The sequence below is a fragment of the Dreissena polymorpha genome, chromosome 5 (assembly GCF_020536995.1).
Source record: "Dreissena polymorpha isolate Duluth1 chromosome 5, UMN_Dpol_1.0, whole genome shotgun sequence".
Taxonomy (NCBI): domain Eukaryota; kingdom Metazoa; phylum Mollusca; class Bivalvia; order Myida; family Dreissenidae; genus Dreissena; species Dreissena polymorpha.
Window position 1 is genome coordinate 22,037,522 of NC_068359.1, and position 24,975 is coordinate 22,062,496.

The 24,975-nt window shown below is 35.2% G+C and overlaps 1 protein-coding gene across 6 annotated transcripts; it reads left to right on the forward strand.

The window, feature by feature from the left end:
- The first annotated feature begins 3,270 nt into the window (after positions 1-3,270).
- LOC127832038 (adaptin ear-binding coat-associated protein 1-like) lies at positions 3,271-23,417 on the forward strand. Of its 6 annotated transcripts, none has more exons than XM_052357184.1 (9): positions 3,271-3,391; positions 4,762-4,862; positions 6,869-6,973; positions 7,666-7,747; positions 9,688-9,796; positions 11,065-11,522; positions 14,959-14,978; positions 15,688-15,710; positions 20,709-23,417. In XM_052357184.1, the coding sequence occupies exons 1-7, from the start codon at positions 3,300-3,302 to the stop codon at positions 14,972-14,974; spliced, it is 963 nt and encodes a 320-aa protein (XP_052213144.1). In that variant the 5' UTR covers positions 3,271-3,299; the 3' UTR covers positions 14,975-14,978; positions 15,688-15,710; positions 20,709-23,417. The 6 variants fall into 6 exon arrangements, with proteins under 6 accessions (XP_052213144.1, XP_052213147.1, XP_052213143.1 ...); XM_052357187.1 differs by having other exon boundaries at positions 11,065-11,197; XM_052357183.1 differs by lacking the exon at positions 15,688-15,710.
- The last annotated feature ends 1,558 nt before the right edge of the window (positions 23,418-24,975 follow it).

Below are 24,975 nucleotides of genomic sequence, written 5' to 3' on the forward strand. Positions count from 1 at the left end.
CAGCTGAATTAGACGACTGACGTCACGCGCACGTGCAAAGCTTGCAATCTAGTAAATGATAAAATTCATAAAGGGATACCCACAATTTAGAATGTGTTGACAAAAACATAAACTAGTAAATTTTCACAATAATTCATAGAGTATACCATTTGAGCACTTATTGTTGTTTGAATAAGTCATTTATATGCAGGCACGTTTGTGCTATTTTTTAGTGATAATGTAGAGTCAAGGCACCTGTATACAGTAGATCTACCTTTGAACGTACTCGGTATAGCGGTATTACCACTTAATTTAGCATTCTGTATACATATGCATTTAGAACATTTTGCATATAAAACCATCTGAAAGGGTATGATCTGCATTAAAAATGACTTCATACAAACCTATCAAAAACGTGCATAATTGTAGATGCCTGCAAATGCTTTAATTTTAAAAACGTAAACTTTTTTTAAAGATTACCGGATAGTTCGCTTTTTAAACAGTTGTCATAATATTTTACCATTCCAATATCATGTTTATCAATGACAGTGATACAATTATGAATATGGCTAGTTCCTAAAACAAATTACCAATGCATAACGGGGTTACGCGGATTATGGCACATAATTCACATTCGTAGACACTCGCGGCGTCGCGGGAGTACCGAAATAAATGTTATACTGCTCAAATTTAAGATTTTATTATGCAAAAAGGCAACAACAAAATCGTATTTAAACCAGCCAAACGTTATGAAAGATCTAGCAATAAAAATGTCTTTGACGAAACTGATTGTGAACTGCATTTTTTATTGCATGCTTGGTTACGATGTGATGCGCTCGGTTGAAATCTGTTCACGAATAGACCATTACAGGTGCCACGATCTGATCCCCAGTTCAGAAACCATATATAAATGCAGGGTAGAGAGTAGTCGTCGGTTGGGTTTTGACCCAAAATGATTATCACGATCTGGTTCCCCGAATTAATACGTTCATGTTCAAGCTCTAATAATATTCAAGATAAAGATATCAACGCGCCCCATGACGATGCAATACGATTCCGTGTGCAATTTCTTTCACGATGTAATCGATCGTAGTCACGATAAGTGCTGAGACTGTACTCGATCAATAGATAAAATTATGCCGATTGACTATTTACGTCATCCATTCTTGAGGCTGCAACAGATGTTACAGAATGTTACATTTTGTTTCTTGCATAGACTGCAATCACCACCATTCGGAAATGCGAACAGATATTTTTTTCGAGCTTTGCCACGATCGATACAATACGATCTGATACGATTTTGATATAAAATCCCGATTACCAACGCAGAGCATTTGATTATCGTGGATTTTTTAACCATTGGAAACCGTTTCCACGATTTACACGATTTAAAATAATTCCCAATAAGATATGACATATTAACCACGAAAGGTTCACGATTATTAGCACGGTTTCAACTTTGGCGCCAATCGTGCTAGTGGGGCCGTTGTATTACTGAAAGGGTATTGTTCAACCTTTAAAACAAAGCTGAAATGAGAAAAACATTTTATATAGTAATGCAAAAATCTTTATTGAAGCAATTAAGGCTCGATTGGTCATTGTCGGCTCGGGTTCTACTTAAATGTACCCGGTTACTCTAAATTATGCTTAAATGCAATCCGGGTAAATCGGAAAATCTACTTAAGCATACCAGGGAATTCGAACGCTAAATTGGTCGTCGTCGGCGTTTTTTTTTTTCAAATTAACAATGTTTATATTTATGTCAATATTCTGTAAAATGGCCTCAATATTATCGAAACTGCGACTCAAAAAGCATGTTGAGTCAGGTTTTGTTCAGAGCGATTTTTTTCGTATTTTAGCGCGTTTAACGACATCTGATTTTGGGCGGGAATAAAACTCGTGTACATACTAGATTGGCTTGGTACGTCCTAGTATATTTCACGTACCCGGGGTACATTTAAGTATACTTAAGAGTACCGAGTACATTAAGTAGCACTCGAGCCGACAATAACCAATTTAGCGCGGTTAAGCTATATATATAACACGGATTCTAATAAATCTGCATGTGTGCGTCTTTATCTTCGCGCGAGTACCGCATTCCCTTATGTTACGTGTGTGCATATTCCGAAGTTTATTTGCGGTCCCATCAGCCGATTCACGAGTGCATCTATAGAGTTGACCTGCCTGATACTGCATATTATGATGTTATTATGACCCACGCCCCCGATACACAGTTAAATGGGTATACTAAAAATCACCATTGGCGCCTGTCCGTCGTCCGTTTGTCTAATTGTCTGTCTTTCTTTGCATCCTTCCGTTCATCCATCCGCCAGACTTTCTGTCCGTTCGTCCGTTCACCAGTCCGTCCGTCCGTTCACATACAAAGCAATTTTATATACATGCATGCCCTCCCACATTGCGCCTTATACCCATAGGCCCACAATATCAGTAGGTTGAGATTCATGTCTAGTCCCCATCATGATGCATGAATTCTCACACTGGCTTTATAACCTGAACCAAATAATAAGATGGAAGTTGGGATGCCCCCGCCATACAGAGAGGGAGGGACATGGAGTTAAACACACATACAAATATACTGACACACAGAAACGTAAGTTGTCAAGGTAATGGTTAAATTTATAAATGCTTATACATTTGATATTTATATTGCATTTAAAGTTGTTGTATAATATTGTATATAGGATATTTGTTAATTTTATGCAAAAACAACTATGTTTGGTTAATGCGCTTTTGATCGCATAGTTCATCTGCGAACCTTAAACTAACCAGTCAACTTTTTTAAAAGGCTTTGCACTTTGATATTTTATATAAACTTAAGTAGCATTGTAAGTAAGTAAGTAAGTAAGTAAGTAAGTAAGTAAGTAAGTAAGTAAGTAAGTAAGTAAGTAAGTAAGTAAGTAAGTAAGTAAGTAAGTAAGTAAGTAAGTAAGTAAGTAAGTAAGTAAGTAAGTAAGTAAGTAAGTAAGTAAGTAAGTAAGTAAGTAAGTAAGTAAGTAAGTAAGTAAGTAAGTAAGTAAGTAAGTAAGTAAGTAAGTAAGTAAGTAAGTAAGTAAGTAAGTAAGTAAGTAAGTAAGTAAGTAAGTAAGTAAGTAAGTAAGTAAGTAAGTAAGGAAGCAAGCAAGCAAGCAAGCAAGCAAGCAAGCAAGTAAGTAAGTAAGTAAGCAAGCTAGCAAGCAAGCAAGCAAGTAAGTATGCAGAAATTTGCTTTCCGCAGCTGAATTGGTGTTTATATTCGCGTTTTAGACGCATCAAACAAACGGTGTTATTGTAAGAAAATAATTTCCGGTCAAGTTGTCAAAATGGCAGGAACTGAGTATGAAAGTGTTCTATGCGTCAAACCGACAGTTCATGTGTTTCGAATACCACCGAGAGCTTCAAACAGGGGTTATAGGTATAACTTGCCAACTTTTTGATAAACGAAGGTAGTATATATCGTTTTGAACTGTATTTATTTTACCTTTCTAGTGGGCGTGAATCCGGTAGCGTTCGCCCTGGTTACATGTTCGCCCTGATTTTGTTCGATCCATATCCCGTTCGCCCTTAGTCAGTTTTCTCTGATTTTCGCGCCCCCATGTAGTGACAGGCATTACATGTTACACATATCTGTCCGCTCCTACATTCATTTGTATGTTCAAAAGTTGGTGTTTTGAACACCTCCACCTCATGGGTGAATCAGCTCAAGTTTTCACAGTAGAAAGACTTATGTGGAGATGATTACTTAGCAAATAAATTTGGCAGTGACAAATGTTGGCACCATTATGGCCCATTGTGTAGCTGTTTAGCAGGCAGGACACAGATAGAAGCAGGGTTCAGCACCTAGTCCATATAAACGGACTCCCAGAGCCTTTGATAATTTATGCTGTGACAGGCAGACAGCTCTGGGAGTCCCTTCACAAAGTGAAATAAACACAACCCCAGACCACCGCAGCTGATAAGTGGGCATCTCTTTCAAATGTTTTTGATGACAAAATGTGGAAAGCAATGAATGAACCTGAAAAACACATTTAATTTACCTTATTGGCAACCTAACAACGTTATCATTTGCATGCCCCCTAAAAGCATCACAATATTTCAATATACTATTCTTGTTGACATATTTATGTTGATCTATGGAACAGTGTAACTATTTTACTTCGTTATCAATTTAAGGCGGTTAGGCACCATTACACTTAGTTCATGTCACGGCCAACAAAGCTTCATGTACATTTTCATGTTGTGAGTTCTTTAACCCAAAATGATGTTCATAGAATATTTTACGATGTTATGTCTTCATTTCAGATTTTGATTCATATAACAAGCAGAATCAGAATGTTCATAATAAAATTTAACGAAAAATAGAGACACTTTAGGTCGGATATTGCAACAGTTTTCCAATATGCTGAATAGAGAGTACGAAAGAATAAGTAAATAAAAAGTAATTATTTTGTGCTTAAATGGTACCATTTGCATGGGTTGAGACAGGTTAATGTTGATAAGTTTTTTGCAGATTCAGTGTTCCTTACTTACAAGTTAGCTCTTGAATTGGTGATCAAATTTTGTACCATTGAAAAATAGACAGCGCTTGCAACTCTCAGCAACCATTTGGTTTATGAAGCTGAGAGTTGAATTATTTCAACTAGTTCAATACCCTACTATTTCACTGTTTCAAAAGTACAGTTTAAAAACAAATATTTTCAGTAAAAACCCTATAAAAAGTCATTTTAAAAAGTGTCTGACGAAATTAAACAAACTGTTCGAAATAATAATGACAAATCATTTTAGAGCTGCAGATTGGAAACTTGATCAGCCTGACTGGACTGGCAGACTAAGGATTGTAGCCAAGGGAAAAGACCTGGCAATTAAACTAGAAGATAAAAACTCAGGTAAGTCTGGTATTCATTGCAGCAAATATTTTTTCAATCGTGAAAGAGACTTCTTATTTGAATTTCACTATTCATTCATGAAACCATAAAACTTTGAAATTGAATTTTTATGATTGATGTAGCAGAAGATTTAACTTAACAATTATAACATCCATTTTAATATCTTTAAAGTATGAATAAATTATGAGAAATTTCTTTTGACTATAAGATATTAATTTATTTGTAATATAATTTAAATTCTGTGAATTAATATTATTAGTTTATTAAGAATAATTCAAAGACTCAATGGAATGTGGGTGTATAATTGGTTTCTTGAGCCATGATAGCATTGACAGATTTTATAAATTATTTAAAATCAATTTGACTATTGATCTCAAGAGCCATTCTTTTATGATTGAAATCCTGGATTGAAATATACTAGCCAAGAAGATGCAAACACATTTAACTGGTGTTTAGTAATTAATAAACAAGAGGCCCTGAGGGCTTGAATCGCTCTACTGCTATAAACACTGTGTAAGTTTGGAAAGAATAAGATAGAAACTGTGTACCGGTACTTAATTGCGCAAACAAGGAGAATTTTCTCAAATTCAAGCGGAGATTATTGTGTTCTTATTTCTCCGATTCTGCTCATATTCAATAGGGTTCAAGTCCTTATTGATATAAAGATACTGTGCAAATTTGGAAATAATTGGATGAAAACTGTGGAATTAACTGCGTAAACAAGCGGGATTTCAAAATTTTCTCATATTCAAGGGGAAGTCATTCTGGACTTATTGCTTCGATGTTGCTCTTTTAAAACAAGGGCTAGGGCTGTTTGTAAAACATGCATGCCCCCCATATGGGCTGTCAGTTGTAGTGGTAGCCATTGTGTGAATACATTTTTGTCACTGTGACCTTGACCTTTGACCTAGTGACCTGAAAATCAATAGGGGTCATCTGCCAGTCATGATCAATGTACCTATGAAGTTTCATGATCCTAGGCCTTATTATTCTTGAGTTATCATCAGGAAACCATTTTACTGTTTCGAGTCACTGTGACCTTGACATTTGACCTAGTGGCCTGAAAATCAATAGGGGCCATTTGCCAGTCATGATCAATGTACCTATGAAGTTTCATGATCCTATGCGTAACCATTCTTGAGTTATCATCCGGAAACCCTTTTACTATTTCCAGTCACTGTGACCTTAACTTTTGACCTAGTGACCTGAAAATCAATAGGGGTCATCTGCCAGTCATGATCATGATCCTAGGCCTTAGCGTTCTTGAGTTATCATCCGGAAACTATCTGGTGGATGGACGGACCGACGGACCGACATGTGCAAAACAATATACCCCCTCTTCTTGAAGGGGGGCATAAAAAGGGTTTGAGTCCTCATTGATACAAAGACTCTGTGCAAGTTTGCATAGAATTGGATGAAAATTATGGACTTTATCACATAAAAAAAACTGAATTATCATTTTTTTCTCAAATTCAAGGGGAGATAATTCTGGACTTATAACTTCGTTATTGTTTATTTTCAATAGGGTTTGACTCATCATTCAGATAAAGACACTGTGCAAGTTGGGAAATAATTGGATGAAAACTTTGGACTTTATTGCGTAAACAAGCCTTATTTCACAATTTTCTAAAATTCAAGGGGAGATAATTCTGGACTTTTAACTCTGATGTAACCCATTTTCAATAGGGTTCGAGTCCTCATTAATATAAAGACACTGAAAAAGTTTGAAAAGAATCGGATGAAAACTGTGGACTTATCGCGTAAACAAGAAAAAGTCTAACACACGCACGGATGGACGACGGAAACCACGCCATGACATAAGCTCTTCAGGCCATCGGCCAGTAGAGCTAAAAAGCATGTTAAAAAAGGACCCATAGACATATACTCCCAGCCTATGGAATTCAAATCCTCATTCCTAAATGGCCAGTACTTACAAAAACATTTGGAGCAGAGTGTAGTATGTTTAAAATTTATCGAGTTTACCTAGAAAAATTACTTCTGAACAGGCGAGCTGTTCGCCAAATGTCCTGTGGAGCAGTATCCTGGGATAGCCGTGGAGTCAGTGACAGATTCCAGTCGCTACTTTGTTCTACGAATTGTGGATGAGAGTGGTAAGGACTTGATCCTGCATTGATTTATTTCTATATAAATCAATATCTGTGCTCTGGAATTATGGATTGTAATGCATGTGCGTAAAGTTTTGATCCAGATTAGTTGTGCAGTCCACACAGGCTAAGCAGGGAAGATACTTTTTGCCTAGACTAGATTTTTGTTTGGCAGAGACTTTCTTTAAACACAAAATACTAAAACAGTGGAAAGTGTTGTCCCTGATTAGCCTGATCAGACTGCCCAAATATGCCCTTTTAAATTTGACATACCTGGTGATCTTAATTTAAGCCTGTAATTTTTAGCTCGGCTGTTTTCGGAGAAAACCCGAGGTATTGTCATAGCCAGCTCGTTGTCTGCTGTCCGCCGTCCGCGTCGTACTAAAACCTTGACATTTGTCTCTACAATCAAAATGCTTCCACCTACAACTTTTAAACTTCATATGTAGATGCACCTTGATGAGTTCTACATGCAACACCCATTTTTGGGTCACTAGGTCAAAGGTCAAGGTCACTGTTACCTCTTAAAAAAAAAAGATTTATTCAAAACTGCACCCGCAGCCGAGCGTTAGCACCCGTTATGTGGTGCTCTTGTTTCATAAGTGGACTTACAGTTATTTGTTATGGATTAGTTTATGTTAATAAGCAGTAAAATGCTATGATTTGTAAGAATGATCCACTAACATTTTTTGTTATAGGTCGATCTGCATTTATAGGCATTGGTTTTGAAGATAGAGGTGATTCCTTTGACCTGAATGTAGCCTTGCAGGACCATTTCAAGTAAGTTATACCTGAATTTCAGTTAGTTTGACCTAAATTTCAGTAAGTTTTGGCCTAAATTTTAGTATGTTTTGACCTGAATTTTAGTCAATTTCACCTGAATTTCATTATGTTTTGACCTGAATTATAGTAATTTTGACCCATGAAGCCCATGATTTGTGCGCCCCTAGGAGTGGCAGGCATTACAGGTTACACATATCGGCTCGTTCCTACATTCATTTGTATGTTCAAAAGTTGTTGTTTTGAACACCTCTACCTATGGGTGAATCAAGCTCAAGTTTTCACTGTATAATGACTTTTGTGGAGATGATTGCTTAACCAAAAAAAATTGCTGTGACACATTTTGTCCCAATTATGGCCCTTTGTGTATCTGTTGAGCAGACTGGACACAAATAGCAGCAGGGAACTTCAGCACCTAGTCCATATAAATGGACTCCCAACGCCTTTGTTAATAACAAAATGTGGAAAGCAATGAATAAACCTGTCAATAATACCCGAAAGGGGAGTTAGACAGTATAGACTGCTGTTTCACTCTAGATCTTTCCTTAGCATGTTTAACCCTTTAACACTCCAGTTTGCATTTCAACCGGTCTTTGGATTATTAGAAAATCAAATTAAATTTAAATATATATATATTCATGTTAAACAAATTCATTTCCAACAGTTAGGTACTAATGAGCAGCAAACAACATACAACCAGAGCAAACTGTGAGTTACTCTCAGAGTCCATTGTGGTTTTGGTTGTTCTCTAATTAACGAGACAGTTAAGTACATGGTTTCCTGTGGGTAAGGGCCAACAATTAAGCTTGGATTGGCTACTAAACATTGCTACTGTTTACAATTATATATTTCCTTCTTTTAGGCTTAAAAAATCACACATGTTATAGTAATTGATTGGTAACACTGTTCAATTTATGTTTCATGCTGGCTCTTTTAAAAGAATAGTTAAAAAAAGGGAAGTTTTACTTCATTGACCAGATCACTTCGAGCAATTTTTTCTCAGTTTTAGAAATAATAATCCACCGAGATAAAAATGTGTCTTGTTCTGAGAAAACTGGGCTTAATGCTTGTGCGTAAAGTGCCGTCCCAGATTAGCCTGTGCAGTCCGCACAGGCTAATCAGGGACAACACTTTCCGCTTTTATGGTATTTTTAGTTTGAAGGAAGTCCCTTCTTACCGAAAATCAAGTTTAAGCGGAAAGTGTCGTCCCTGATTAGCCTGTGCGGACTGCACAGGCTAATCTGGGACGGCACTTTACGCACATGCATTATGCCCAGTTTTGTCAGAACAAGACACAAAATGAAATGCTCTTGAGATTGTGATAATCCTTTTCTGATATTTTAAATTCTGATTGATATTACAAGCAGACTATCAGAATGTCCATAATAAAATGTAATAATATTTAACTAAGTTTAAATTTAATTTAATATTTTATTAATATTTAATTAAATAAAACTGCAATAAAACTTTCTGTTGTCACTTGATTTTCAGGTAGAAAAGATGTCCTATTAAGAAAAAATACCATAACAGGGGAAGGTGTTAGTCTGATTAGACTGTGTAGACTGCACATGCATTAAGTCAAGTTTTTATGCCCCAAAGGAGGGCATATAGTGATCACACTGTCCGTCCGTCCGTCTGTCTGTCTGTCACACTTTTGCGTTTAGGTTTCGAAAAATGCTCATAACTTCTATGTCGCTTCAGATGTAACCTTCATATTTGGTATGCATTTGTATATAGACAAGGCCTTTTCATACATTCACAAATTTTGACCCCTTTGACCTTGAACTCAGGGTCTGCGTTTAGGTTTAGAAATCTGCGTTTAGGTTTCGAAAAATGCTCATAACTTCTATCAAAGCGTTTTTTCGGGGGCATATGTCATCCTATGGAGAGAGCTATTGTTAAATAATGCAGCTCAATTTTATGTAAGGGCTTTATTTCAGGCATGTAAAGCAAGAGAAGGAAGCAGAGAAAAGTGGCAAAGAACTGGATAAGGGGCCAAAACTGGATCTGGGCTTTAAAGAGGGCCAGACTATACGGATAAACATCTCAGTGAGTTACTAGAGACTATTTGAACCGCGTTCTGGGAAAACTGGGCTTAATGCATTGGCAGTACGTCTCATTCCAGATTAGCCTGTGCAATCTGCACATGCTAATCAGGAAGGACATTTTCCGCGTCTATGGAAGTTTCCTTTGATGGAAGTCTCTTTTCAAAAAAAAAATCTGTTTATTCATTTAACCCCATTTTCCCAAAGTGAGGCTAAAATATTTGAATGCATTTCAGTACAAAAAATAATAGGTTACATTTACAATATATTAGTAAAGTTTCATATTAGACTATTACCAAAAATTGTCTGATAGTGACAATACCTTTTTATTAGGGATGGTAACGATTATCCGGATATCCAGATATTCGAATACTGTTCAAGCATCCAAATCGTAAACGAGAATCCGAATACTTGATTTAACGATATTACCCATATTGTTATGCACACTATGTTCATTATCCAATATTTCGACTATAATCTGTATACCAGACATCGTTGAAAGACTGACATAAATCCGTTAATGAGTTGTTGCTCAGCGAGTGTCCCTGCCAGTGCGAGATCACCTTGGTGATAATGGACGTGTTGCATAATTGCCAACTTGCGCCTCCGTGTTTTGTTTTATGGTCATTATTTCCTGATAATTGACACCAAATGGCTACTTGGCTTCAATCGACGGTATGGAAAAATTATCTCTGCCCAATCCAATAAAAGTTTTTCAATTGGTCAATCAATATTTATCTGTTAAAAAAGGAGTTAACGAATCGCGATTTCCCAAACTGTTGCCGGAAGTATTCTGGCAGTTCCGACAACATCGGTTCCGTCTGAGCGCGTGTTCTCAACGGCCGACTTGGTACTTATCATGCTAAGAAATTTATATATTTTGCGACTTTGATATTGTTCTTATAAGTAAAATAATTGTAATAAAGAAATCATATAAATGCGTTATATTGTTTGTTATTCTGTAAACTGTGCAAATTAACGTATTCACAGTGTTGTGATGATGGTAACAGCCTATTGTAGTTTACTTACAAAAGAATACAGATATCTGGATATATTCGGATAGGGGATACGGTTATCCGGATACAGATTTCGGATACGATTCCAATCCCTACTTTTTATTGAAATACTGAACTTATAAAGAAAAAACTAAAAAAACTTAGAATATTTACTTTTTCAATGTTTTCTTGGCGGAACAAGCCAGACAAACATATGGAAGAAATAATTTTAATAAAATGATAAAATTCATCAATTCTATTAACATCAAATTTTCAGACTAAAAAGTCAGAGGAGGATGGATCTGCTAAGAAGTCGCGTCCAAAGCCTGGGGCCGGGGGCAGTGGTGGGCTGGGATTGCTGCCTCCACCCCCTGGGGGAATCAAGCTACCCCCACCCGGCGGCGCCTTAGGTACTGCACCCTCCCTCCCTGCACCCTCACACCTGCTGACATCAAACAAGAACTCTCAGTTTCAGTCAAATTCCTCTGCAAGTAGTGTTCCAGCGTTTTCAGCATCCGGGACAAATGTTGATATACTCTTAGATCTAGGAATGGACAATTTCTCAAGTTCAAATTCTAGTTATTCCAGTATGCAGCATGGTCAATCGAGTCAAGGTCAGTCACAAGGTCAAAGTTCATTGTTTGACCCCAGTTTTGACCTGTTGACTGGGTCATCGGATAGTGTAAAGCCGGCGGGTGGCTCTTCTGACCCGTGGGGTGATTTTACCAGCGCAAGGTAACTGTGGTATTAAATGCATGTCCTGGGTTGGTTTGGATTGAGTTCTCTTTTTCTTTCTGATGTGGAGCTTTAGATTTAGAAACACACTGCTTCCATTTAGATGATCGAGTAGACAATCATAGAGCTTACTTCACTCCTTGCTGTTTGTCCAAGGCTGGTTGTCTTAGGATTTGGTTGGAATGTGCAATTATATGCTTTTGTTTACCAGTGAAAAATTGGTCAGCTATATCCTTGATTGAGACATCTACACTGGTTAATGGAATGTGGTTATAAAAACTGCGCAACTTTTATCTAATTGATATTTGCCATATTTATAGTATATTAAGAAATTGAATTGATTTTTTGTAAGTTGTCTACTGGTGAGACAGGAGAGGACTGTAGGTTAACCTCATGTTTACCTGTCTGTCTGTCATCTTAATCTTGATATTGCTATTACTGAAGAAGTACGTGAGCTAGGTTGATGAAACTTGGTATGGGGATGGAGAACAATGTGTGTAATATACAAATTATTTCAATTGATCTGTCGGTCGAAAATGGTGGTTGCTATGGTTACAGTAATAAGTGAAATCTGGATCTATTGAAGACTCCAAAAGTACTAAAGCTTACTTTGACAATTTGTTCTGTTAAAAAGCTGATACCAGTAATTGTTATATCAGACCTCGAGTTAAATGGGGAGACATAATAAAATTATGTTGTCAAGTGACAGCACTGCTTTCATAGTATTTTAAGATTATTAGGAACTAAATAAGATTCATCATTCTTCACTCTAATGTCATTTGAATAAAAAAATCTCAGTAATGTAAGTTTGTACTGTATAATAGGTGTCCATGAACTTTAGGACACAAATATGAGTTGCAATAATTCAGCAATTCAATGAACATAAAATGTCATCTTAAAGTTTCAGGATGTAGTGAGAAATGGAGTGTTTCTAAAATTACAGCAAAACTTCTCTGAACTAACACATGTAGCTAGTTGTATCAATGTATATGCTGTTTGTGTAAGCCTCTATTAGTTGGTAAATAAAATAGTGTTTGTTTCCCCTCTTCTATGTACCTATGCTTTTAAAATCGAGTATGTAGGTAAAAAGAGATATCTGTTAGATTAATTATAAACTTGTGCAAACAGGTGAATTTTATTTAAAACATGAAGTTTTTAGATTAAAGGATTTAAAAAAAAAAGGTTTTGGGCAGGGGATAATAATGACATTACATATTGTTCATTAAGGGAAGGGATCAAGAGGAGTAACAAATGCTATTTTATTTAATTCCTTGATCAAGTAGGAAAAATTCTTTAGCCTTTACAGTTGAACTGTTATTATTTTAGTTTACATTTCTTTAATGTTGATTTGTTTCGATTTAATTAAAGAACAGTATTTTAGATTAACTTAAGACTTTAGCTTTTTTTTTATTTGTAAGCGCAATTTTAAACTTACCGGTAAGAATTGAGATTTTTTATTTTATAAGCGCACATGCAAGAGCAAAATTGTTCAAGGTGTATGTATATGCTTGTTAGGACCTTTTATTGTTATCTCGACATTTTACCTAGGAGCACAAGAATTGCACTGGACATATCAATAGCACCTTAGTTGTTGCTTGTGACACACACTCCTCCCATCAAGGTTGACAATTTTGCGCTGCTTTAAAATTCATCAATAGAGCCTTGCTCTGTGAAAGTGGGGCTCAATGCATGTGCATAAAGTGTTGTCCCAGATTAGCTGTTGCAGTCCATACAGGCTTATCAGGGATGACACTTTCAGGCTGAATTTGATTTTCATTTAAAAGAGACTTGATTTAACCCTTTCCCACCCAGAAGCGAAGCTGTTGTCCTTGATAAGCCTGTGCGGGCATGTTACTTATAGGCATTAAACACGGTTTTCCCAGATCAGGGGTGGTATTCCAGAAACATCTTAAGTCATTTCTTAAATAATTTCACTTAAGTTCAAAATAACAATGTTTTGTATTTCTTTAATAAATAAGGAAACACAAGTTTTTTTGGTATTCCTAAAATAACATTGGCATAATGATGTTATTTAAATGTATATCTTGATGCCAATGTATTGCAATATGAAATAAAACACTTAAGAAAATTTCTCAATTTAAGGATAAGAATAAAAGTTAACTTAAGATGCTTCTGGTATATCACCCCAGGGCTCATTTTGTGACCTTATAGCAGAGACTCAAGACTATACCAAGAGCCAGTTGTAACATGCAACTTGTCCTTATAAGAGGTTTATCTTTGTTCAAATTTATTTTAAAATGCAAAAATATATGGCAAAGTAATGGCTTGGATGGACATCCAGGCATCTGGGCATCCTAACTAATGGTTACTTCCTTGCTAAATCTAATACCCTGTTAGTCGCTAAAGAGATTTATTTTACCATCAAAGAGTTTTTATAACAATTCCATACTGAAATGAAACTTATGAGAGATTAGAGTACCTATCTGTGTTTGGACAGATACACAGATGGACGATGCAGCTGCTATGTGCTGCTATTTTTGGGGGCATAACAAATGAGACTGCATACATAAAGCAAGAGATGTGTTTGTCTGAAACACAATGCCTCCTTCTGCTCCGCTTTTATTTTTATTTTTGATAAAATCCCTATTACTTCCCTTGTAAAAATGATCTGGACCTGCCAATTGATAAATAGAAATTATCTCCCTTTAAAGCTTGTTACTTCCCTTGGATTTGTTTTTTTTACCTTGAAGGATGACCTTGACCGTTCACCACTCCAAATGTGCAGCTCAATGAGATACACATTCATGCCAAATAGCAAGTTGCTATCTTCAATATTGCAAAAGTTATGACCAATGTTTAAGTTTTCGGACGGACGGACAGAACAAATGCTATATGCCACCTTAGCAGGGGGCATAAAAATATGTCTAAGATATTCTTGGAGATTTCATGATGTTTTTGTGTGTGATTCAATGCTCAAAGGTAACTTTTTTTTAAACTGAGTACATTTTAATCATAAAATTGAAATACAAAAGTCATGTGTTAGTCCCCAATTTAGCATGTATGTAACATAAAACTTAAACTTATTATGGGACTTAAAATTATATTTTATATTAACTTTTTTTCCTACCCGGTCAAGTAATGTAGATTGCATTGTTCGCTGCTTTTTTCTGTTTCTTTATTTGAGCCTCACTGTGTGAAAATGTTGCCTGATGCATTAGTGTTACCTAAGTGTCCTACCAGATCAGCCTGTGCAGTTTGAAAAGGCTAATAGGGACGACAATTTCAGTCTTAAGTGGCTTTTCATGAACAAGAGACTTCCTTCAAACAAGTATTTTTATAAAAGCTGAAAGTGTTGTCCATGATTAGCCTGTACAGACTGCACAGGCTCATTTGGGGCGACACTCAACACACATTCACTATGCCTAGTTTTTCCCGAACTATTCTTGTTTATTTCTAACATTTCTCTTCTTTCTAGGTGGCAGATAGAATGAGAAGGTATCTGCTTTAACCTTTTCACAATGACCTCCTACCCCTGTTTTCCATGCCTGAACTTTATATGAAAAAATACTGCGTGTATAATAAACTGTATCTGGTTGAACAGAACAAAGGAGCCGTGCTCTGGCAATGCCAGGCTTATTCATGTGCATTGTGTCTTCCCAGACAAGCATATACAGTCCTTATCAGGGACAACACTGACTCCCGTTTTTATGGAATTTATCATATAAAGTAAGTCTTTTCTAAACTAAAATCCAGTCTGGGAGGAAAGTGTTTTCCCAGATAAGCCTGTGCAGAAGGCTAATCAGGGAGGACACATTATGCACATCCATTAAGCAAGGCTCTTCCAAAGACCGCCTAAAATGAGTCGTTCGGAGAAAACTGGTCATAATGCATGTGCGTAAAGTGTTGTCCCAGATTAGCCTGTGCATTCCGCACAGGCTAATATGGGACGACACTTTCCGCTTTTATGACATTTTTCGTTTAAATGATGTCTCTTGTTAGCAAAAAATCCAATTAAGGCGGAAAGTGTCGTCCCTGATTAGCCTGTGCAGACTGCACAGGCTAATCTGGGACGACACTTTACACACATGCATTATGTCCAGTTTTCTCAGAACACTACTCAAATGTTTATTGGGATAAAAGAAATTTGTGTAACACCTATATTGTTGACAATTTGTACTAAAGTTTATATGAAAACATCTCATAGCTTAAAAATGTCTACATTCTCATGTAAGTGATTTTAATTTTCCAAAGAAAGCATATTGTAAAAGATATTAGCCCCCTTCTAATCTTCGAAAAGCACAATACACTATTTGCTGTCAACCTATTGCCATGGGTGAAAGTTTTCCGGGTTAACCCGGAATTCCGGTTTTTGGATGGCCGCCGAGGTCATTTTTCCAAATCGCGTAAATCCGTTGAGAAATTCTGGGGGGGGGGGGGTAGGCACCCTATAGATAGCAGGCGCCAGTTCAAGTACCTCGATAAAACCCGCCCGCAATGCATTCAAACAAACCAGATCAGGTATTTATTAATTGCAACACAAAAAAATCAAGCAATCTGTATTCCTGAAAATTTAATCATTTGTCTTTATTGCGTCACGCGTAAAATATTTATCCGTTAATGATATGCACAACGGTTCTGCTACAAACTACTTCTGACCAATCAAAAATAATTACTCTATCGTTGGATACGCCTTTAACCAATCGCTATTGTTCACCTTCACATGGTATATTTTTTGATTGGATGAAGGTGTGGTTTCGTTGATTTATTCACAACTGTCACACAATTTATGCATAATCGTTTCGTTAATACATAGATCTTATCTGAGTAAAGATTTCATTCATTGTTTGATTATAATAATATTACGCACTCACCCTGGGTTATTAAAAAGTGTAATTGGACATATTAAATACACAATTACTTTCGATTATCTGCTGAGTGTTATTAGATATGACGTTTTTCCAGAATGCAGAAAATATTCCTCGGGTATCTCGTGATTTACGTATATGTATATAACAGTCGAATAGCGAGCGATGCGAGTGTTGGTAAATTCACGTGTTTCATGCATAATGGCGAAAGCGTTTTTGATTATTTGAGAGCAAGTTACAATTATTTTGACCATATAATGAATTTCTGCGTTCAAGATTTTAACGAATTTTCACATCAATAGCACTAACATGTGAATACAAAAATATCTGCTCATAATCTAAACGCTGAAAGTTATTACGTTAAATGGGAAACTAATTTGTGAAATATATATTAAGTTCGAAATAATCAATGATATGTTATTATGATTTTGAACAATAAAACAATACTGAGTCTTTACAGTTACACAGTAACATTTCATATTTCATGTTGATAGAGACATTAAGGAAATAGGACGCAACTTCAATCAGGATGATAGGATAGATAATGGGTATTGGACTAAAGTTTTTGGACTTAAATCTTTTGATAAAGAACGATTTCCTTTTCTGAAAAAACTTGTGGCATCACTACTTACAGTGTTTTCTGGGCCATTGATTGAATCCACATTCAATATCATGGATGACATTGTGGAAAAAGATCGAACAAAATTAACAGTCAAGAACTATGAGGCTGTTGCTATAGTGAAGACTGCCTTGAAAAGGAAGAAAGTCCGAAGCGTAAAATTGAAAGTAACCAACAGTATGGCCAAAAGCTGCATTTATGCATACGCTAGTTATCAAGGTTACTTAAAAGAAAAGAAGGAACATGAAGAAGCAAAACGAAGAGAACAACTTGACAAATCTGTAAACCTCTTGAAGGCTAAAAGAGCAAAGCAACTAGCAAATTTGATGAGACGGACGCAGAAAAACATTAATCAGAAAAGGAAAAGTATAGATTCAGCAACTGGCGGCAGTGAACGAGGAAGATGGAAAAGAATCAAACTTATTTAACACATTACTGCATATATATTCACTTATGTATTCCTGTAGCAGTGGAATTAAGAAATGTTTTCTTATAATTTAAAATGAAATTGTTATTTTTGTAATCACCAATTACGATCTGCTGATGCTTGTACAAATCATAAAATTATAGAAGTGCAAATTTGTGAAAGCAATTTTGCCATAGAGGGCTTATTTGAATAAAATACCTTAACTTATTTTTCTGAACACATTTTTATCTGGCAACTTCTAATAACGAATGTTTTGTCATAGTGCTTATCTTTTCAATATGAGCATATTGTTTTTGCAATTAATTATTGTCCTCTGTTGATGCTTTCTAATTTGACCAGACATAAACTTTTAAAAGGAATAATGGGTTTATTCAGCTTAGTCATTTAGGGAACTTTATAGAACACAAAATATGAAAATGTCATGTCAAAACTAATTTCTTCCTATATACTCAGTTTAGTTCATCTGCATCTGATGACTTAAAACATTAAGACCAAAGAAGCATTCCCAGAGACAAGGAATTTCAACTTTTGGTAAAAATTTTCTGTTACATTTCAAAATTAATGTAATTTTGGTATCACTAGATGGTCTTTTGAAGTATCATGAGAAGTACTTTTTCCTTACTAAAAATGGTTTCCAAAAAGCTAAATTCCTGCAGCTTCGGGGGGCTTCGCCCCCCAGGCCCCCCCACCAGGGCTTTGCCCTGGACCTACCTGGGGGCCCTAGCGGCCCCCAAGACCCCCAGCAAAATTTTCAGGTTTTAGAAAATTTTCAACTTTCACCCATGTATTGCAATATCAATCAGATATAAACACTGTATTATGTGAATTGGGAATAAGACATCAATTTGGGAATAAATTGTGTTTCATCAAAAGTGCATAATATGCAGTTTTATATGTTGCATTTATCTAGTTTTACAAATTATAATTAAAGCATATACTTGCATGTATAATAGCATCATTTAAATTGATTTTACTTCAAAACTGGATTTTTTATTAATTAAAAAAAAATCCCCATGAAATGAAACTGTGTCCATGCCGCGCATGGACACGGTTTAAAAATACACTTTAAATGATACAAATTCAATCACTGTTAATGAAAAAGTCATGGAAAATTTCTTATTAAGCTTAAATTATTGATAATATATTACAAAAATATATGTAGATCATGAAATGAATAGTTTTGTTTGAGAAAATAACCAAAATGAAGTCCATTCCCAGTTTGATGTCTTATTCCCAATTCACATAATACAGTGTTTATAGATCTTTGCCCTAAGCTTGGTTTTAAAATGTAGCAATATTTACCCTGTTCAGCATATATACATTTAGATTTATCTGTATAAATATTATGCATATGTAACCTATTCACCTTTAATTAATTCAAGAAAAGATTGTTTATGTACCATTTAGAAATTTCTAGCTTTCCCATGTTCATATAAAAGTTATACACTTATATGCGATTGCTTTTGTAAAAATATTGAATAGCATAATCCAGAATTTTGTGTCTGCCATGATGCATAAGTGAAATAACCCTTCATTTATGTTTACCAATTGTAAGATAGCAAAGATGCTTCAATAAATGCCATAATTATGTTGTTTTCCACATGCTTCCTAGGGAGTAAGTTTTGAATGGTAAGTCTGGTAAATTCTCCTTTCAGACAAAATGTCACAAAAAATAGAAAAAGATTATTTACAATTTTTTTTATTTTTTTTAAAGGGGCCTTTTCACAGATTTTGGCATATTTTTAAGTTTGTCATTAAATGCTTTGTTTTGATAAATGTAAACATTGTCTCTTAAAAGCTCCAATAAAAAATCAAGAATAAAATTTAAAAAAGGAAAAAAAAGTAGCCGGTACCAGGGCTCGAACCAGTGACCCCCGGAGTCCCGGAGTTAGTCTGAAGTAAAAACGGATAAGCCCTCTCGGCTATTCTGCCAAAAGTACACAGTCGATGTATTTTATACCTTATATAAGCAATCTTCGTAGTTTCGTAAATTTAAACGACAACAACAGAACTCTCCAAATTATTCAATCGTTTTGCGTTGCAACGCTTTATAATTTTTAGGTTTTCAAATCGTCAAAAGATACATATAATGGCTTTATTGGACTATGGTTAATGTTCAGTAATACTGTTTCCTCACTAATATCATAACTAAAACGAAAATTTGCCAATCTGAAACAACTTTTTTCAATTTTGTCAATTTATCAAACCGTGAAAAGATCCCTTTAAACAGCAGTAAATTTTCCTTCCAAATGGAAGCAATAAATTTGAATTCCTAAAATGTAGCTGTAATTTTGCTAGCAAATGTCTAAGCAGAAATCTTTGCAAAAATGCCCCCGAAATGTGTTTGTATTTCTTGTGACATAAATTTACCTGTACGCTAAGTTAATAATATGCATCAATTTCTGCAGTGCACTTGGGACATGCTCTGGGAAAATGGGGCTTAATGCATTTGTGTATTTCCCATTTTAGTTTAGTTAGTATTTGTTTATCTTACTTTAACCCATTCAGTGCGGGAACCGAATTTTGAAGGCCTTTACAAACAGTTTGGATCCAGATGAAACTCCACAGAACGTGGCGTCTCATCAGGATCCAAACTGTTTGCTATTCTGATAATATTCTTTGAAAAAAATCGAAGAAAATGCTAATTTTAGAAATTCAGCAGACGACATTTTAGCAGACGACAAATTTCCCAGCATGCAAAGGGTTAACAGTATTTTCTAAAGTAAAATCCAGTTCAGATTGAAAATGATGTCCCTGGGTAGCCTGTGTAGTCTGCACAGGTAATATAGGACATACTTTACACACGTGCATTTTGCCTAGTTTTTCGAGAGCACCTTTTATGTTCTGAAATGAATGTTAACCCTGAAAGGGTTAATGGGCTACAAGGTAGAATAAAATATTTGATTTGGAAGTGTTCATTTACATTAATTTATTTTCTCTGTTTTGGTTGATGGCAATGCTATTTGCAGAGATTTCTTTGGGCTAATTTATTAAAGAGATGTATTACATGTATTTTGTTTAAAATACACTTTTGTAAATTCGGTATTTGTTGCTCATTGACAAAACAGAAATTGTATTTGTTTCCTTCTGATATATTTTTCAGGGGTATTCGTTTTGAAATAATGTGAAATATGTCTCTCGTTGCATGTATTCATTTATATATTCATATTATATTTATTCATATATAATTTTTTCATTAACTGTTCTGACAATTTATGCAATTACCTAAAACACATTGGACATGGGATTTCCATCATGCATGCAGAGGATGTTTGATGAAAGTCTTAATGTAATTTTGTCTTGTTCTTCCACAGCACTACTTCCAACACGAGTTCAAGTTCGGACATCAGTTGGGTAAACTTTTCCTGAAGATGGGACACAGTTTGAATTGTGGGGGACATTATTTGGACATTTCTTGGTCGGCAATACTTTGGTACCATGTACTGAAGTCCTTGGCCGTCTGGTTTGAAAGCATTAGAAACACTATTGTCTACAAGCGTTTTTGGTTTTGATTTCCAAACAGACATGGATGCTGTTACAAGTTTTGCAGACATCCAGATTTGTTCACGACGATCTACTTTTTATTGCCAGCGCAATGAAATATAGGAATGTACACTGGATTCATCATTTACGTTTGTTTGTCCATACATCTGTAGACCCTGTCGATGCTTTTCATATACTCTTATCAATTTACAACATTAAAGCTTTTAAGCACGGTTCCTTATAATATGAAGTTGTGAATGTGCAATTTTTTTTATCCTACCGTATACATTTCAAAATGTATGGTATGCTTCTTTTTTATCTTATAGTTTCAATTAGTTTGTTATTTTAATTTAACTTTAAATACATATTACAACATATGACATCAGTGTGTAATTATCTTTACTGTGAAAAGCTCTAGGTTAAGTGGACATTACTTTATAATATTACTGCAATTATTTGTTGTCATGAAAATCTCTCTTGATTATATTTGAGCATCATGCACTGCTAGCTGTTCTGTTTTGTTTGTTATGATGTGAATAGTAGATAAACATTGTTGACAGTTTTGACGTACAGTTGTGCCTGAAATGATACATAATAAAAACAAAGCATTAGCAGAACTTATTGTTTCCATAGTAAAATAACTTCATTGAAATATTGGGTGAAGAATTGTCAATAACTGGTATTCATGCCTTTTTACCCAAGTGACGCAAATGTAATGGTCCAGTGAATTCTCGCATTTATTTGCCAAGTTTTATGACGGTCATCAGGTTGTTAAACACATGGGGGTTGTGTCATAGAAAAAATGCAAATAGGTTTAATTCATATAAAATGCAACAGTCCAAAAAAATTATAAGTAATTAATTATAGGGGAAAATCAGGATATCTGAACAACTGAAGTAAAAAAATATTGTTATTTTTGGCTAGAAGAAGGTGTCCAAAACTTAATAGTTTTTACATGAACTTATTTTGTGGACATTTTATTGAATAATTTCAGCATTTTTATCAAGTTTTTATTAACTTATCATTAGATAAATGCAAGAAAATAAACTAATATTGGTAATTATATTAATTTATAATTGTGTAAAGATGAAACAATGTGTGCATTGAAGGAAAAGCTTCAGTACATTAATGATTTTGGGCTTAAGTGCACTAGGTTATTTGCCAATTAATAAATACTAACATTAAAATGATAAATGCAATACAATGGCGTCTTCTGTGATTTATATGTGATTAAATGTAAATTTGAGTCATATGCATCTTTTTAAAAAGTGATATAAACGTATGCCTGTTTTATGTATATTATGGGTTTTTCTTAAAAGGCATTACCAGGGTGCAGAATCAACGGGGTTTTCAGGGGCTTACACACGAGCTGGACAGAATGTAAACACCCTGTTAAGAAATTAATTTTTGCAAATATCTTAAGTTATTGAAATACATTTGCAAAAATCTTTAGTGCATAAAAGCCAGTTTTTCTTGCAGTCTGTGCTGATATCTTAAGGTATAAGAATTAATCATTGAATACGTCTAAAATTGGTGACAAAATTTCACCTTGCGCGATGCATAAAACTATACATTAATGCAGTAAAAATAGAATTTTTGAACAAGAACACAAAGTCATGCTTATGAGATAAAGTAATTCTGGTGTATTTCACTTTAAACATCATCAAAATCTGTCTTTCATGCGCTAGTTAAAATTCTTAGAAAAAATATGTTTTAAAAAGGTTATTTGAAAAAAGCACCACTTACCAGTGTGTTTAACCCTTTGCATGCTGGGAAATTAGTCGTCTGCTAAAATGTCGTCTGCTGAATTTCTAAAATTAGCATTTTCTTCAATTTTTTTCAAAGAATATTATCAGAATAGCAAACAGTTTGGATCCTGATGAGACGCCACGTTCTGTGGCATCTCATCTGGATCCAAACTGTTTGAACAGGCCTTCAAAATTCGGTTCCCGCACTGAAAGAGTTAATCCATGAACATTTCATTGGGAACCCCACAAACTCACCTGATCCTGCACCCTGATTACATATCTATATATAACCTGGCATATTGTCAATGATATTTCCAACAGTAAATTGGACATTTATTTTTGTTAGAGAGCATGTAATATGTTTGGCGAATTTGTCAGTCTGTCTGAACTATCACTACTTTGTCAATTTATAGGAGTTATGTATTTAAATGGAGTAATTGTGAACTAGGTGTTCTTTGTACACGATGTTGTACTATATTATTTGATATACATGTTAAATTTGTATCTTATTGTATTCAATTTCATTTTTGTGTTAAAGACAATTTAACAAATATGGCACAGAAATGGCATTTTCATTGTAAATGTTTCTTGCGAAAGTACATAACTATGACATAGTGTTAAAAGTAATTGTGAAATGTTCTTGTAGTCATTCCACTATAATCGTTAAGTGATTTTTCGTACTGTCACATTGGTTGTATGGCTATGTTCGTATATAATATAGTTACTGTGTTGATGCAAAAGTACCTTTACTATTATGTTTATAGTGTATATTAAATTTCTGCAATAGGATAAGATCTTGTTGGTTATTCTTTATTTGCTTTTTAGCTCACCTGAGCACAACGTGCTCATGGTGAGCTTTTGTGATCGCCTTTTGTATGTCGTCCGTTGTGCGTTGTGCGGCGTCAACATTTGTCTTGTTAACTCTCTAAAGGGCACATTTATTGTCCAATCTTCATGAAATTTTGTCAGAAGATTGGTCTCAATGATATCTTGGATGACTTCGAAAATGAAAATGTTTGCTTGAAAAAACATGGCTGCCAAGGGGCGGGGCATTTTTCCTTATATAGCTATATATGGCTATAGTAAAATCTTGTTAACACTCTAGAGGCCACATTTATTGTCTGATCTTCATGAAACTTGGTCAGAAGATTCATCCCAATAATATCTTGGGCGAGTTGGAAAATGATGCTGGTTGGTTGAAAAACATGGCTGCCAGGGGGCGGGGCATTTTTCCTTATATGGATAAAGTAAAACCTTGTTAACACTCTAGAGGCCACATTTATTGTCCAATCTTTATGAAATTTGGTCAGAAGATTTTTTTTATTGATATTTTGGATGAGTTCGAAAATGGTTACGTTTGATTGAAAAACATGGCTGCCAAATGGCAGGGCATTTTTCCTTATATGGCTATATATGGCTATAGTAAAATCTTGTTAACACTCTAAAACCTTATAAACACTCTATAGGCCACATTTATTTTCTGATCTTCATGAAACTTGCTCAGAAGATTTGTCCCAATGATATCTTGGATGAGTTCAAAAATGGTAACCTTTGCTTGAAAAACATGGCTGCCAAGGGGCGGGGCATTTTTCCGTATATGGCTATAGTAAAATCTTGTTAATACTCTAGAGGCCACATTTATTGTCCAATCTTCATGAAACTTAGTCAGAAGATTCATCCCAATAATATCTTGGACGAGTTCGAAATTGATGCCGGTTGGTTGAAAAACATGGCCACCAGGGAGTGGGGCATTTTTCCTTACATGGCTTTAATAAAACCTTGTTAACACTCTAGAGGCCACATTTATAGTCCAATCTTTATGAAATTTGGTCAGAAGATTTGTTTTATTGATATTTTGGATGAGTTCGAAAATGGTTACGTTTGATTGAAAAACATGGCTGCCAAGGGGCGGGGCATTTTTCCTTATATGGCTATGGTAAAATCTTGTTAACACTCCAGACGCCAAATTTATAGTCCGATCTTCATGAAACTCGGTCAGAAGATTTATCCCAATAATATCTTGGACGAGTTCAAAAATGATGCAGGTAGTATTAAAAACATGGCCACCACGGGGACAGGGCATTTTTCCTTATACAGCTATAGTAAAACCTTGTTAACACTCTAGAGGTCACATTTATTTTCCGATCATCATGAAACTTGGTCAGAAGATTTGTCCCAATGATATCTTGGATGAGTTCGAAAATGGGTTTTGTCGCTTTAAAAACAGGGCCACCAGGGGGCGGGGCATTTTTCCCTATATGGCTATAGTAAAACCTTGTTAACACTCTAGAGGCCACATTTATTGTCCAGTCTTCATGAAATTTGGTCAGAAGATTGGTCTCAATGATAT